The 15,128-nt window shown below is 39.4% G+C and overlaps 1 protein-coding gene across 2 annotated transcripts in view; it reads left to right on the top strand.

Annotated features, from left to right (window-relative positions):
• LOC131248391 (SNARE-interacting protein KEULE-like) overlaps positions 1-14,669 on the top strand; it is a 57,823-nt gene extending 43,154 nt beyond the window's left edge. For both annotated transcript variants that reach the window (XM_058248658.1, XM_058248659.1), the window contains 8 exons: positions 5,652-5,777; positions 5,893-5,988; positions 6,709-6,822; positions 6,940-7,017; positions 11,698-11,894; positions 12,192-12,282; positions 12,371-12,460; positions 14,072-14,669. In XM_058248658.1, coding sequence (XP_058104641.1) covers positions 5,652-5,777; positions 5,893-5,988; positions 6,709-6,822; positions 6,940-7,017; positions 11,698-11,894; positions 12,192-12,282; positions 12,371-12,460; positions 14,072-14,128 — 849 coding nt within the window. In that variant the 3' untranslated portion in view covers positions 14,129-14,669. The remainder of the gene's footprint in view (positions 1-5,651; positions 5,778-5,892; positions 5,989-6,708; positions 6,823-6,939; positions 7,018-11,697; positions 11,895-12,191; positions 12,283-12,370; positions 12,461-14,071) is intronic.
• Positions 14,670-15,128: the final 459 nt, after the last annotated feature.

Below are 15,128 nucleotides of genomic sequence, written 5' to 3'. Positions count from 1 at the left end.
TGTATGGAAACACAAGCATTACATTCAAATTGCAAGTGTACCCGTGGATTTCAAAAAATATATATATTTAATTAATTAATTTTTAATTAAAAAATTATTTTTTCCAAAAAATCCCTAAATTGCCAAGAATGTGTAAAGTTATATACTTAGTTATTTATTTATTTTGTGTTTAGACACTAAGATTGCAACTGATTTGGAAAATTTTGAGGAAATTTTGATTTTTTCCTAATTTTCCGCAACTCGGTCCATCTTCCCCCAAATCTTGAAATCGAAGTTCCAAATTCATAATTTTTTATGCAAAACATGAAGAATCATGGATTTCTTACCATTTGATACTATTTACAACATTTAAAAATGAATAATAATAATAATAAAAAAGAATCAAAACTAAATAATGCACACCTTTTCGAATTCGGCCCCAGAAAGGTTTTCAATTGCGATTTTGCAGAAATTTTGAAGATTTTTTTTTCCCAACAAACTAGAGTGGAGTGGTTAAAATCACCTTACAATTTACTTGGATTTTTTTTTTTTTTGGAAAACTAAAAATAAAAATTGATTTTTCAGACAAAACAATGCCTATTTCCTTTTATACCTATCGATATCATACGATACATAAAGAATTTATAAAGGGGGAGTGGATATATCGGATGATATCGTGATATCGTGCGATGTATTGCATGCAGTTTTTTTAAACAACAGTAGCGTGTTATATAGCATTCAACTCTCTGTAGTGTATGGCACAAGTAGCATAAGCTGCATGATACTTCTATTTTTTAATTTAAAAATAGAAAAAATATAATAAATAGTAAGGAATATATATATATATATGCCTAAAAGATTATTCATTTGTTCAAGTATAGGCATGTTCAAACTAGTTATTAATCATCATTTATCATACGTAAACCAAATCAAATTATTATCACATCAACAACTTTTCAAGCAAACTATAATGAATAATGTCTAATTAAAGCCACAAGTCACAAGTACGAAAAGAAATTAAAATCCCACAGGTTGAGAGTATTTAGTACAAAATACAAAATATAATTACCATTTATTTAAAAAAAGGGATAGTGTACACTACATGTGCTACATGCACGCTACATACGCTACGCATACACTAAAGGATTTACGCTATTTGCTAATGCTATGTAGCGGCATAGCTATGCTACGCTACATGCGCTATTCAAAACACTGCTCTCGGCTTAGACACCTTGAATCCGCTAATGAGATTTTTGGGCACAAGAGACCAATCTCATTAGCATACTCAGATTTTTGGGCACAATAAAGGGTAATATGGGGAATGTGGGTCACAAAGCCTACCTCAGCCAAGGAAAAAAAAGTCATTAGGAGAACCATTGATTGAAATCGAGAAAAGAAGAAGAAGATGGAAATACAGCAGTTCATCAATTGTTTCCATTTCCTCCAAATCCCATCCTATAGAGTGCCAAGAGTATGTGAGACAAGGAAAGAACAATTTACCTCCAAATCACTATTAGGGTACAAGGCTGTGATGAAAATTTTGGTTACTGATGTTAGGACATGGGGTCCACTAAGAGTGAAATTGGTAACTTTATGGTGTAGAGAAGGTTTCCAATGTTAGTTACTAGAGTTGGAAACTAACCATAGTTAGGTTAGTTGTTTGGCCAAGTCAAAGTTAGTCAAAGTCAGCTAGAAAAAGCTCTTTTTTCGAGCTAGTGCCTATATAGGTGTGTTTTTTGCTTTTGTTTTCTTGTTTTTTTTATTTATTGGTGTGTGGGTTCCTAAGTAGAGGTCATGTCATATTTTCCCTATTTTCATAGGTATTTTGGGTTATATTTTAAAAGGAGTTCATTTCGCCATGTCACAACTTAAGATTGCCATATGCCTGCTCCATTGGGCCCTAATGTTGAGATGGTCTGGTGATTGGTACCATCCATGTTGTGGATGCTATGGTATTCAGGCCACTATAAGAAACTTACTTTGAACGGATGATCTGGCCATCGTCGTGCAGATTTACAGTGGTTCACATTCAACTTCGAAATCAGAAGGACCATCCTTGAAGCATGAGATTTACAATGGCTCACATTCAACTCCAAAAATCGTTAGTCAGGACCATCCTTGAAGCGCGACTATTGCATCATAGCTCATGTATGGTAGCATCAACATGTGGAGCCTGTGGGGTGATGCATGTTGCTGATCATGTTTCGCATTATAGGCAAAGCAAACTTCTTTGAAACAGTGATATCAAGTCATTGGTGTATTTTGGGAAGAAACTGTGTAGGTTGTCTCCTAGTTCAGTTTGGGAACTTCAGTCATAGGTTTGTTAGTGTTGGTTTCCAAAATAGTAGGAAACTTGTACGATGAGTGAGAACTGAGAAGCCCTTCTTTAAGAGTCAAGTTAGACGTCTTTGTTGAAGGGATGCGATTATATTTGCGATGCCAATGCGCTTACAATGGAAAGGATGCATATGGTAATTTGTTGCTTTGAAGCCGTATCAGGTTTAAAAGTTAATATTGCTAAGAGTATCATGTTGGTGGTAGGTTTGGTTGAAAAGGAGGTCAATCAGTTAGCCGAGATTTTAGGTGTGGGGCGGGCTCTTTCCCCTCCACCTATCTTGATTTACCCCTTTGTGTGGGAAAGCTGGCTAGGCATCTGTGGGATATAGTAGTGGAAAGGTTTGAAAGGAAGCTTGCCTAGTGGAAAAATCGGCATCGTTCTTTAGGCAGCTGAATCACTCATCAAACCCGCCCTCTTCAGTCTTTCTGTTTTTCTTATGTCTCTATTTAAATGTTTGAAGGTGGTGTTGGATAGGTTGGAGAGGTTAAAGCGGGATTTTTTGTGGCAAGGTGGGGAAGAAAGAATAAAGTTTCACCTTCTATCTTAGGGAGAGTTGTGCAAGCCTTTCGATAGAGGAGGTGCGGGTATTAAGCATCTTTAGCAAATGAATTTGGCTCTCTTGGGGTAGTGGTTGTGGAGATTTAGCGAGGAGGATGCGCTTTGGAGGGAGTCCATTGCTTTAAAATTTGGTAGCAATGAGGCAGGTGGGGTACCAAAATTTCTTCTTTTTAAGAATGTCGAATCTTTGGAAAGGGGTGATGTTTGTGAGGGAGGAGTTTGTTAAGGGGGTTGGATTTTCCTTTGGTAATGGGGAAAGAATCAAATTTTGGGAGGACTTGTCGCTAGGTGATTCTCCTTTAAAAGTGTTGTTTCTAAGGTTAGCTCTGTTGTTCACAGACCTCAATATTTTGGTTTCTCAATGTTACTCCTATGGTGGAAATGTGATTTGGTCTTCCCCGTGCCATAGGTCTCACTTCGACGACAAGGTGATGGAGTTCGTGGTGCTTTCAAATTTTGTTCATCTTTCTCACCCGGTGGTTGAGGAGCAGGATAAATTGGTTTGGAGGGGAGGGGGTAAGTCTGGCAACTGGTGAGTTCTTGGTCCACTCATTTTATGATAGGTTTTATCCTTGTGGGGCGAGTTGCGAAGCGCAAACTCAATATGTTTAGAGGTATGGAGCTCCTTTGAAGGTTGCGGCTTTTGGTTGGTTAGTTGGAGGGGGGAAGGTGTTAACGGTGGACAACCTTCAGAAGTGTGCAATGATTATACCAAAATATGCCTTGTGTGCATGGCAGATGTTGAGTCGGTGAATCATCTTTTCATTCATTGCCAATTTGTATCTTAGATTTGGTCAGGTTTTCTAAGGCTCTTTCATGTTCTTTGGGTGATGTCAAAATTCTGTGGGTGATCTCCTTTCGGCTTGGAATGGGGCAGGTCTTCAGAAGCAAGACAAGGCTCTATGGAGGCTAAGTTTGCTTGCATCTTTTTGGGCTTGGCTGAAAGAAATGGGAGATGTTTATGTAATGTTAGCAATAGTGTGGATAAGGTGTTGGGTATGGCTATGGATTTAGTTGCTGAGTGGGCTCCTTGCATAAATTTGTTGAGGAATTGTAGTTGTTTTTGGCTTTTTTGGCGCCTCTCTCAATAAAATTTGTTGCTCTCTCTCTCTCTCTCTCTCTGAAAGAGAGAGAGAGAGAGAGAGAGAGAGAGAGAGAGAGAGAGAGAGAGGAAGAAAAAAGGTCTATATTTCATAAAAGCTTTAGGGAAGTGTTTTAAATAGCGCGTAGCATTCGGCTCTCTATCCCGTGTAGCATAAGCTACACAATACTTCTATTTTTTAGTTAAAATAATGGGGAAAATGATAAATAGTGTGAATAATTATTTTTAAAAAATAAATCTAAAATGCTTCATTTTTTCACATAAAAGCATGTTCAAAACAAAGTTATTAATTATCACTTATTGATGCCAATCTATTTATATTTAAACCAACTATTGCATGGTGGTCCACATGATGGTTCGATCAACCATAGAAAATAATATACAGCCACTACACACTACACAAATAGTTGTAGAACATGCTTTTTCTAAAATATTGCATGGTACCGACTCCGAAAAATGAAAAATAAAAATGGAAAATAAATCAAATGACAGTCTAAATCAATATTAAATCAATCAAAATAAAAGAGAAGTTATTAACTGAGATAAAGACAAAGAAATACCTATATTTAGCTTTAAATCAGTCAAAAAACAAAAATATTCAGCTCCACAGCTGTACGCACTTCAAATGGGGAATCTTGAAGCTCTCCTTTGTATGGGCTCCAATGCGCATGAAACTTCAACCGTAGGACCTTCTCTCAGGACTGATCAATGCCCTAAAGTTAACGGTTCCTTGGATTGGGAGAATTGAAGATAGGAAGTTTGGTGGAAAGAGGGCTTGCCGTTGAGGGTATTAGGGCTTTCAAAAGAGGGCTTTTAAAACCCTATTTCGAAACCCATTTCTTTTTAATCATTTTGATCAAGTACGATTATGTGAGTTTCACGCCATTTAGAAAACTCATAGATCTTCAGCTGTGCCCTTGTAGGCCCTTGTATAGATGGTTGACTATTTGATATGGGTATATTTACAGATATTCTTCATCAACAATAGGACCCACCATTTGGATTGTCTTGATACTTCTAAATCATTGCCATGTGTCAAAAGGATAGCTCACCACCATTTTACATCAGCAGCTAAACTAACATTACTAAATGAAAGGAGTTTTTTAGTTTTTTAATAAAACAGGTGGTATGGTGTAGCGTAAGCTAAACATGGGAACTACGCTATTTACTCATGCTATGTAGTGTGTAGGCTACGCTATGCTACGTAGCGACACTATTTAAAACACTGCTTTAGGGTTTTGGGTTTACTTCTGTAAATATGATTATAATGATTGAAAAAAGAGGAGCTGATTTTCTTAGAGAGACATTCTCTAAACTTCTAGAAGTGGTTTCCCAAAACCTATTGGGGGTGATGCTCAATATAATTGTGGTGTGATGGCATGTTCATAGAAGGTGTTATGCAAACCATATCCAGCTTCTGCTGGGATTGGAGGAATTTTCTCCTCCCTCCTCCCTCCCTTTGTAAGGAACCATGAAACTTTAGCAACTGAGATGTTTGATACCCGTGAAAGAGAGATTCCGAGAATGAAAATTAATCATTTCAGTTCAGGGATACATCCTGCAAATGGATGTTTCCGATCTATCTTTTTATCTTGGAGGATTAATACAGAATGGAAAATTGATAAGAAACTCGAAGAGACCCTTCTGTCATACTAATTAGGATACTTTATGCAGATCGCAGAGAAACTTAACAAAATGATCAAAGAACTGGGGCTAAGAGAATTGGCGAAGCTGGAGCAGGATCTTGTCTTTGGGGATGCGGGAACAAAAGATGTGATCAATTTTCTGAGGACTAACCAGGTTATCTATTGAGGGTTTAACTTGGCATAAAAACTCATCTTTGCTCATCCTTCAGTATTTATATAGATAATATCCTCTTGATATGTTTGATAAATCAATTGCCTTTCTTATGCAGGATGTCACTCGTGAAAATAAACTGCGTCTTTTGATGATTTATGCAGCTATCCATCCTGAGAAATTTGAAGCAGACAAAGGCATAAAGTTGATGCAGGTAGGTTGTTTTTATGTGTGCAGTTGAATTTGCTCCCACATTGCATGCATTGAATACTTTTGGCTTTCAGTTCTACAGTACAGTACCTCCTATCTCAACCTGATTTTCATTGAGGAGAGCTCTTTTATAACTCGTTTGCTGTATTATTTGGCTTCTTTAAACATCATTGCAAACTCACAACCATGTCACCCTCATGGAAAATTTCCTTTTTGTTGGGACGAGAAAAGCGCATGACGATCAATGTGAGGGAGGGATACTCTTGGTCTGCTTTTAACGAACCCAGTAGCTAGAATGATGCTGTTTTTATGCTTGTCTTCCATCAACCTTCGCTAAACTGATTCTCTGGTCTTCTTGGTGGTTATTGAAATCTTGGTCTTATCCTCTTCTGTCCATTATTGCCATTTATAAAAGAAATCCTGAGCATAATGAACACATTTCGTGTTATTAATAAATAGAATAATATAGTATTATTGGTATAATACTATGGTTATGTCGGGTTGCCAGAATTTGTGTTGAAATGTAATGAAACCTGTCTTGTCTGTTCCAAAACATATGTCAATGTGAATGAACTTCTAGTTATGTGGGTCTTCTGATTTTTCATGCAATGTGCAAATATTAGGTACCAGGGTCCAGCATGTGGCATGACTGGCCCCAACCAGAGGCATGAAAAGTCATTTCACCTTTTTTTTTTAATTTTATTTTTTTATTTTTTATAATCAGTTAGCGAGATTGTCATCTGATGATATGAATGCGGTGAGGAACATGAGATGCTTGACTGGATCAGAAACCAAAAAGACCTCAGGAGGTTTCTCTCTCAAGTTCGATGGCCAGAAGGTAAGCATCTTTAGTGGCTCAAATGCTATGGTTTTCTGTGAGATCAGTATAGCTGCTTCGGTATCTATAGATTTGAACCTGACTTCTGATTTGATGAATCTTGTTTTTATTTATCAGAAAAAGCATGCAACTAGGAAAGAACGAACTGATGAGGAAACAAAGTGGCAATTTGCGCGGTTTTACCCCATGATAGAGGTATGCTTGGGATTCACATTTATAACTGTATCATATCCAGTGCATGATAAAGTTCGAACTTATAATGATAGTTCTTTTTTTTTTTTGGTCCTTGCTTTGTAAGCATTTCTTGAAATTTCTAAAGATGTAGTTTTTTTAATAGGGAGGTTGCTCATTCTCAAATAGGCTTTAATCTTTAGGGTATTGGGATGATGACCGAAATGATCTGGTTTTCCATCTCATCGAGCAAAAGGGTTTCAAGTTTTAGTTATCAATTGAATAATCTCAGGACTCACAGCAACCAAAATCAATCAATGACCATCAATTGCTTTGACAGCCCAAATTGTTCATATTATTCATTTATAGAAACTCTATCAAACCATAGTCAATGGAGGAACATATTATCATGTCAGTTTCTCAGTCAGATCAAATTAAGCTCGAAATTGAGGTATATGCACACTGAAGATACATGAATAGGGTTGAAGTGAGCTGTCCACATTTGATGTACAAAATTTGGGAGATAATGGAGCTGTTCATTCTATGCAAGGAAACCCACACATGCGTGCATGCGGGGTGACCTATCATCGACCTGAACTGTTCGTTCATTCATACAACTATGAGCAAGCCATTTGTAAAAACCACACCAACCATATGATCCTAAGCATCCAAGTAATAGAATGGAAAATGAACAGCTGAGATAATATGGAGAAACAAAATAGCTCCAATCATCATCTCGAGACATCTGCTGAATAGATCTCACTTTGTATTGCTTGTGATTCCAAAGTAGCATTTGAGTTTGATGATTCTAACCATGTGGTTTATGGCTCATAAGCAACAGACGGTTGTAACAAAATGGGCCCACTCAAAAGAGTTCGGGTCATCTGATTGGCCTGATTTTTGCATCATCGCTTGCTCCCCTTGGTACTATTGAAGAACCATCCTGATTGAGAATTTGGCATCTCACGTGTCATTCAAAAGGGTTGAGAATGTTAGCAGAACCACACACACACACAGATTTTTTCCTAGCAACCAGTTCTTGCCCACCAGACTAGGCTGATTTTTGGGCCCTAGGTGTTTCACGGGGTGACTTATCTAGTGGACGGTTCGGATTTTGTGCACACATCACATGAGATGAGTTCCCAAAAGGTTCTCACAAGTTCTCATGAGAACCAATTCCTAGGAGAAAACACATAGCTCATAGGTCCCCTGCCAATCGGACTGTAAATAAACTATTAATGGTCTGGTACATTGACTGGCATAAGTGGGCCCCAACTGTGATGTTTATGTGCACTCCATTCCATACATCAGATGCATCAGCCCATGTTAAGCCTAGGGCCCAAAAATCAGCCATATTCGTGATTTAGGCGGGACGCCCAGCCTCCAAACTGTTTCCCTTCCCCCACCTGAATCACAAATAGGACTGCTTCTTTGGCCCTTGGCCTAAATTTTAGTGTTTCATGTAATGGTTGGAGTGGATTTCATATAATCATCATGTGGACCCTAAAAAATCACGGGTGGATGTTTCTCCTTCAATTGCTTCCTTTGGTATGGCCCACTTGAATCACATTTCAGCCTGATTTTTTGGCCCTGAACCTAATTTGGAATCATGCGTTTGATGGAAACACATTGTTGTTATCCAGCAAAGCTTCACATCCCTTTACGTAAATTTCAGTAAATGGCTTTTACATCATCGGCTTCTATGTAACAACATTAGGCCATTTACCTAGGAAATGGGTTGGTGGCAGTGGGCCCAACTTGATGCTTTTTTAAAATCCACTCGTACCACCAATTGTGTGACCCAATTTTAGGGCTAGGCTAAAAACCCAGACCCATCTGCGATTCAAGTGGGCCACACAATTGAAATTGTGTACAGGGCGACGCACACCCTCCAAATTGTTTCCCTTGTTGTGGCCCACAAATCATGTATGGGCCTAATTTTTTGTCCCCATGCCTGAATTTTCATGAGGCAGCTAATGGTTCGAGTGGATTTCACATAAACATCACAGTAGGACCTCTAAAAATTCAACAGTAAGCTTCCCCCTCTCCCACTGTTTCCCTTGGTGCAGCCCACCTGAATCACAAATTCAGCTTGGCCTTTGGGCCCTAGGGAAAAATTGCCATCATGAACGTAATAGTTAGAGTGGATTTCAGGAATGCATCACGGTGGGTCCCACCCCCAGCCCACCCTATCTTTGTTCACCTCCGTTCGCACAAAAGTCTCCTGCAGTACCGGTTCGCTAGAGACCTCTCTCTCTCTCTCTCTCTCTCTCTCTCTCTCTCTCAAGTGGGCCCCATCATGATGTGTACCACACCAGTGCGTCAGCCCATGTTAGGCCCAAGTCCCAAAAATCAAGCTGGTCCATGACTCGGGTGGGCAACACCAAGGGAAATAGTTGAGAGGAACACCCGCCCTCGATTTTCTACAGGGCCTACCAAGATGTGTATGTGAAATCCAATATGACCATCAGATGCATTGTCAGCTTGTTGCACACCAGGCCTAGATCCCAAAAATTAGATTGTTCCGTGATTCAGGTGGTTCACACCAACAGAAACAGTTAGGAGCAGGACACTCACCATTGAATTTTTACAAGCACCATCGTGAAATCTCACTCCGACCATCAGATGATTCATTAAACATTAGGCCCAGGGCCCAAAAGTCATGTTGGTTTGAGAATAAGGTGGGACACACCAAAGAAAACAATTTGGAGGGTGGTTGCCCCCTTTAAAATAAGGCTGGTCCACCTGAGTCATGGACCAGCCTTATTTTAAGCTGTGGGCCTAACATGGCTTGGCGCATTTGATGATCTGAGTGGATTTCACATACACATCACGATGGGCCCTGTAAAAAATCAACGTTGGGCATCCTTCTCCTAACTGTTTCCTTTGGTGTGATCAACCTGAATCATAGAACAGCCTATTTTTTTAAGACCTGGGCCTAGTGCGCACCAACGCATCTAATGGTCAGATTGGATTTTTCACATATACATCATGGTGGGCCTAACATTAGTTTGGTTAAGTTATAGATGATGATGGTGATTATGTGTGTGTGCGTGTGGGTGTGAGTTTTGCTAACGTCCTCACCTTATGCTTTTAAGGCATAGATGATGTGTGTGGGTGTGGGCGATCCCAATTAGTTAGGGTTAGGCATCATTAGTTCAGTTAAGGCATAGATGGTGATGATGATGTGTGGGTGTGGATTTTGCTAATGTCCCCACCTTATGCTTCATCCGATTTGCTTGATTTTTTCACCATCGCTTGCTCCCAATTGTATGAATGAATGAACAGCCTGGATCAGTGATTGGGCATGTCACCTAAAAGCACTGGGAATGTTGCTATTGTCCCATGAGGTGGGGAAGTTAGCAGAACCCACATATGCATGTATGCACGTGCTTGTGTGTGTATGAAATGCTTCATTGTGTCTTAACCATGACTAGTAGTAAATGCAACTAGTTCATGTGTGGGGCCGACTGTGGTGTGTGTAAGGCATCCAACCTACCTATAATGCCCCAAAAGTCATAGCGATCCACCCATCAAGTGGGTCACCATGTGAATTTGGATGTTCTTGGGTGGTGTTCAATTATTTTCTGTCTCAATGCCAATAATGTGTAAAATTGAAATGTAGTCATGGCTAACGATGGATTAGCTGATGCACAATAATGTCATGCAAAAGAGACTCTCACGATTGAAACTGTTCAAGGAGCTATGAAGCAACATAAAGGCAACACCAAGTTGGTCAATTTTTACCATGTGAATTTGGATGTTCTTGGGTGGTGTTCAATTATTTTCTATCGTTTGGCCCACATGATAACTGGATTGGCATGATTTTTGCTCCATCCCATTTTCATTGCGGGTCAACCCATTGGATGGATTGGATGACATACGGCATGGTGGGTCCCACGCGCAACTAGTTGCGCCTCTAGGGACATTGCTATTGATCGATGAGGTGTGGAAGTTAGCAGAACCTACATATGTATGTGCGCATGCTTGCACGATGTGTGAAATGCTTCAATACGTCTTACCCACGACTACTTGTAAATGCAACTAGTTGGGTGTGGGGCTGTGGTGTATGTTGTAAGGCAACCAACCAGCCTATAATGCCCCAAAAGTCATGCTGATCCAACCATCAATCTAGATGTTTTTGGGTGGTTGTCAATTATTTTCTATCGTGTGGCCCACATGATAATTGGATTGGCATGATTTTTGCTCCATCCCATTTTCATTGTGGGGCAACCTATTGGATAGATTAGATGACAAATGCCATGGTGGGCCCCACACGCAACTAGCTGTGCCTCTTTTGATCGGCATGATTTTTGTGCCATCACTATTTCATTTTGGGGTGACCTATTGTATGGATTGGGTGTACATACACCATGATGGACCCCACATGCAAATAGCTGCATCTTTTTTATCTACACCTTATTGCGAGCGAGAGCTGTGTGTGTGCATGCGCGCACGCAAGCGTGTGCTGTCTTAAGTTTTTATGTAATATTTACCTTTTACGTAGTTAATGCCAACCCATGCATCGGACACCCACTTATTTTCTTGTCTTGAAGAGTCGGTGCGGGTGGTTGACACTTCACAAAACCAAAAAACTACGTCCAGATAGCACTGGTAGAAGAGGCAACATATTTGTAAGCCCACACCACTTAGTTTCATCAACATGAAAAAGCATTACATGGTCCTGGTTCTTGTTTTCTTTAGGAGCTGATTGAAAAGCTAAGCAAAGGTGAATTACCGAAGAATGAGTATCCATGTCTGAATGACCCGAGTCCCACTATACATGGAAACAACCAGGGTGTATCAGCACGTACAACTCAGGGGCCACCTGCGCACTCAATGAGATCAAGACGGCCTGCAACATGGGCTAGGCCTCGTAATTCCGATGATGGATATTCAAGGTACTTTTGGCTGCTATTTATCTTTATTGTGGAATGCAATGCTCATCGTAAATACTCTGCTGCTTTCATTCTCACTCTACAAAGAATTTGCAATATACCTGGTCGTAACTGGAAGGTTTGACTCCGCTCTATAATTGATAGAGCTTATGGTAGTTATCACTACATGAATATGTTTAAAGTGATTGAATATTCCGATCATTTGGTTATTTACTGATTTCTTGTGCTCTTGATCGATCAAACTTACCTTCATTTCTGTTTTATTGCCTGTTCTTATTGTCTTTTCACTGTCTTTTGTAGTGATTCAATACTGAAGCATGCATCCAGTGATTTTAGAAGGATGGGACAACGCATTTTTGTCTTTATCATTGGTGGAGCTACTCGTTCTGAGGTAAGCAGATCTCAGCTTTCTCACTTGCTTTGCTAATTTATTTTAAATTACTGTCTGTGTAGTGTTTCTTATCAAATACTTCTCTCAGTTACGAGTTACTCACAAGCTCTCAAGAAAGCTCAATAGGGAAATTGTCCTCGGTTCCTCTAGTCTCGATGATCCTCCGCAATTTATCACGGTAAATCCAGAAAGCTTCTTTTGGTGATTGCTGAAGTACATCTAGTTAGAATATTTGAGCTTAGAATTTAAAAATTATCTTGTATGCTTCCATGTCTGTCGATATGGATAGATTTTGCCTCTTTCCATGAGAAAAACATCTCCCGCATTCAAGAATATTAAAATTTATCTTTGAGATTTCATATGCATGTCTATATGGATAGTTTTTGTTTGATTGCATGAGAACAGATCTCATATTCCAATAATATCTTCTGATCACGGTCTCAGAAAAGCTTGCTTTTGTGAAGCAAGCTTCACAACTAAACCCACTTGTTCTTTTGCAGTCATCTCTTTGATGGTTTTATAAGAAGCCTACTTGTGACCCAAATTTCAGTAGAAGAGCCTGAGGGATTCTCTTAACTATCTTGATAACATATTTCATCCATCTAAGCTACACCTTTGTTTTCTATAAATTGGTACTGTGATTTTCATCGCCAAATTGCCTCCTATTGATTTGAAATGCCAATATCTGTAATAAGTGGTTTTAAAAATCTGTAATGTGGAATATCTGATATATATATATATATATAGCCCATTTTCCTTCTCAGCAACGTTTTCTAACACGCTTCCACTTTCTGATATGCTGGGCTACCACTTCGTATCAGTAGTTCAATAAGCCTTTCTAAACATTTGTACAAATTATAATTTGTTTAAATTCCTGGTTTTCTTGGTAACACAATGGAAAGCTCCTTCGTACTCCAATAGGCTTTGAATCTTCCCAATCATCTGTACTTGGGAGTGAGTGGCTGATGCATCCCATTGTTTGTAGAATCTTTAAAGCCCTTTCCGTCTGTGTTTGAGATGATCTCATTATTCTTCATGTTCTCAGTTCATCATCACCATCATCATCATCTAACCCTTATCCCAATTAATTAGGGTCGGCTACATGAATCCTGTTCCGCCATTCCACTTGGTCAAGGGCTGTAGCTTCAGTTAGTCCATTGGACATCTAATCTTTAGAATCTTTTCTTACTACCTCCATCCACGTCCTTTTGGGCCTTCTCCTTCCCCTTTCAGAGCCTTCAACTTGTACCAATTTGGTCCTTCTAACTGGTGCAATTCTTGGTCTTCGTTACACATGACCAAACCATTAATCCACTTTCCCTCATCTCATTACTATTGGTGGTACCCCCAAGTTCCTTCGGATGCATTCACTTCCAATTCTATCCTTGTCTTGCCACTCATCCACCTCAACACCCTCATCTCAGCTCATCCTATTAAAATGTTGTTCCGTTACTGCCTAACATCGTCCCATAGAGCTTGGCTGGTCTTATTGGTACCCTATAAAATTTCCCTTTCAGTTTGAGTGGTACATGATGATCACATAAAACTCCAGAGGCACATCTCCATTTCTTCCACTCAGCTTGAATTCTATGGGCAACGTTCTTCTCAATCTTTCCACTCATGAATTATCGACCCAAGATAAATTTCTCAATAATCTCATTATTCTTTTTTTCCTCTTAACTGCTTGTGGTTACTTTGCTCTCTGATAAGATTTTTGCATAAATGAATTGAAATAATGTGTTGAATGCCCTTGGTTGCTGCTCCTGACATCGGTGGATGTGATTTGCAGAAAGTGAAGTTGCTGTCTGCTGAAGAAGAACTTTCTCTGGATGATCTTAATATCTAATTTCTTGCCTCACCAGAGGACTGAAGATAGAGGACGTTCATCTGATAGTGCTCTGTTTATGCATCCTAGCCTAGAAATCAGGGAGGTCCACTTATTTGGTGGGCCACACGTATGTTTAGTGTCTTGACCGCTGGGCATCATTTTTCTAACCATCCATTTTTTTGTACATGTGTGACCCACCTGATGACTGGACCGGCTAGATATTTTTGGCTAAAAGAACAAATCATTGTCGTGGCCCGGCTGATGAAGAGACCAGATGCAGCACATTACTGCCATGGAAACAAGTGTGGGTACTTGTATTTTGGAGCATGCTAGGCAGACTGCAGAATGGATTCCTCGCTTTAGAGATGTGGAAGGGTCCTGAGAAACCACAATGTTTATTGAAGAGTCATCCAAGTGGTAGGGCTTCTCTTTCTTGGAGTTGTAACGATTTGATGTAAAAGTGTCTATATCATAAATGTAATCCCAGAATTGGGCTGTACCAGTCATTAATGTACTAAATGTTTCCACGTTTGAACCATTGGCATTTGAAACTTTGACATTTGTGCTGTGTAAGATTTCTATTGTGTATTTGGGAGCTCGCTCTGGTTTGTAATTAAAATTAGACTCCACAGTTTCCCTGCAGCTTGCTGTGCCATGAAAAGTTATTTCTTGGTTAAAAGATACATGCAAAGAGAAGCTGGATGAGCGGTTCATGAGATAACAGAAATGTTGATCTTGACTGACCAATTGAGTGGGATGGCACATTGCAAATAAGGTGTTTTCGAAAATTGTCTGCAAACATCTTGGCCCATTTTTACTACCTTAAAAATTATGCTGATCCATTCATTAGGTGGGTCACACTCGTATACTAGGACCATTCTCTATCCATGGATTTTATTAATGTCATCTTTTGTGGCAGGTGATCTTGACCCATTTTAAGGGCAAAATTTTGAAAGAGGATTGATTACCTACACGAGTCTGTGGATTAACCTACAACCTGTTTTTTTTTTTTTTTTTT

Source organism: Magnolia sinica, chromosome 6 (assembly GCF_029962835.1).
Source record: "Magnolia sinica isolate HGM2019 chromosome 6, MsV1, whole genome shotgun sequence".
In the NCBI taxonomy this organism is placed as follows: Eukaryota; Viridiplantae; Streptophyta; class Magnoliopsida; order Magnoliales; family Magnoliaceae; genus Magnolia; species Magnolia sinica.
This window is presented reverse-complemented; position numbering and strand designations above follow the sequence as displayed.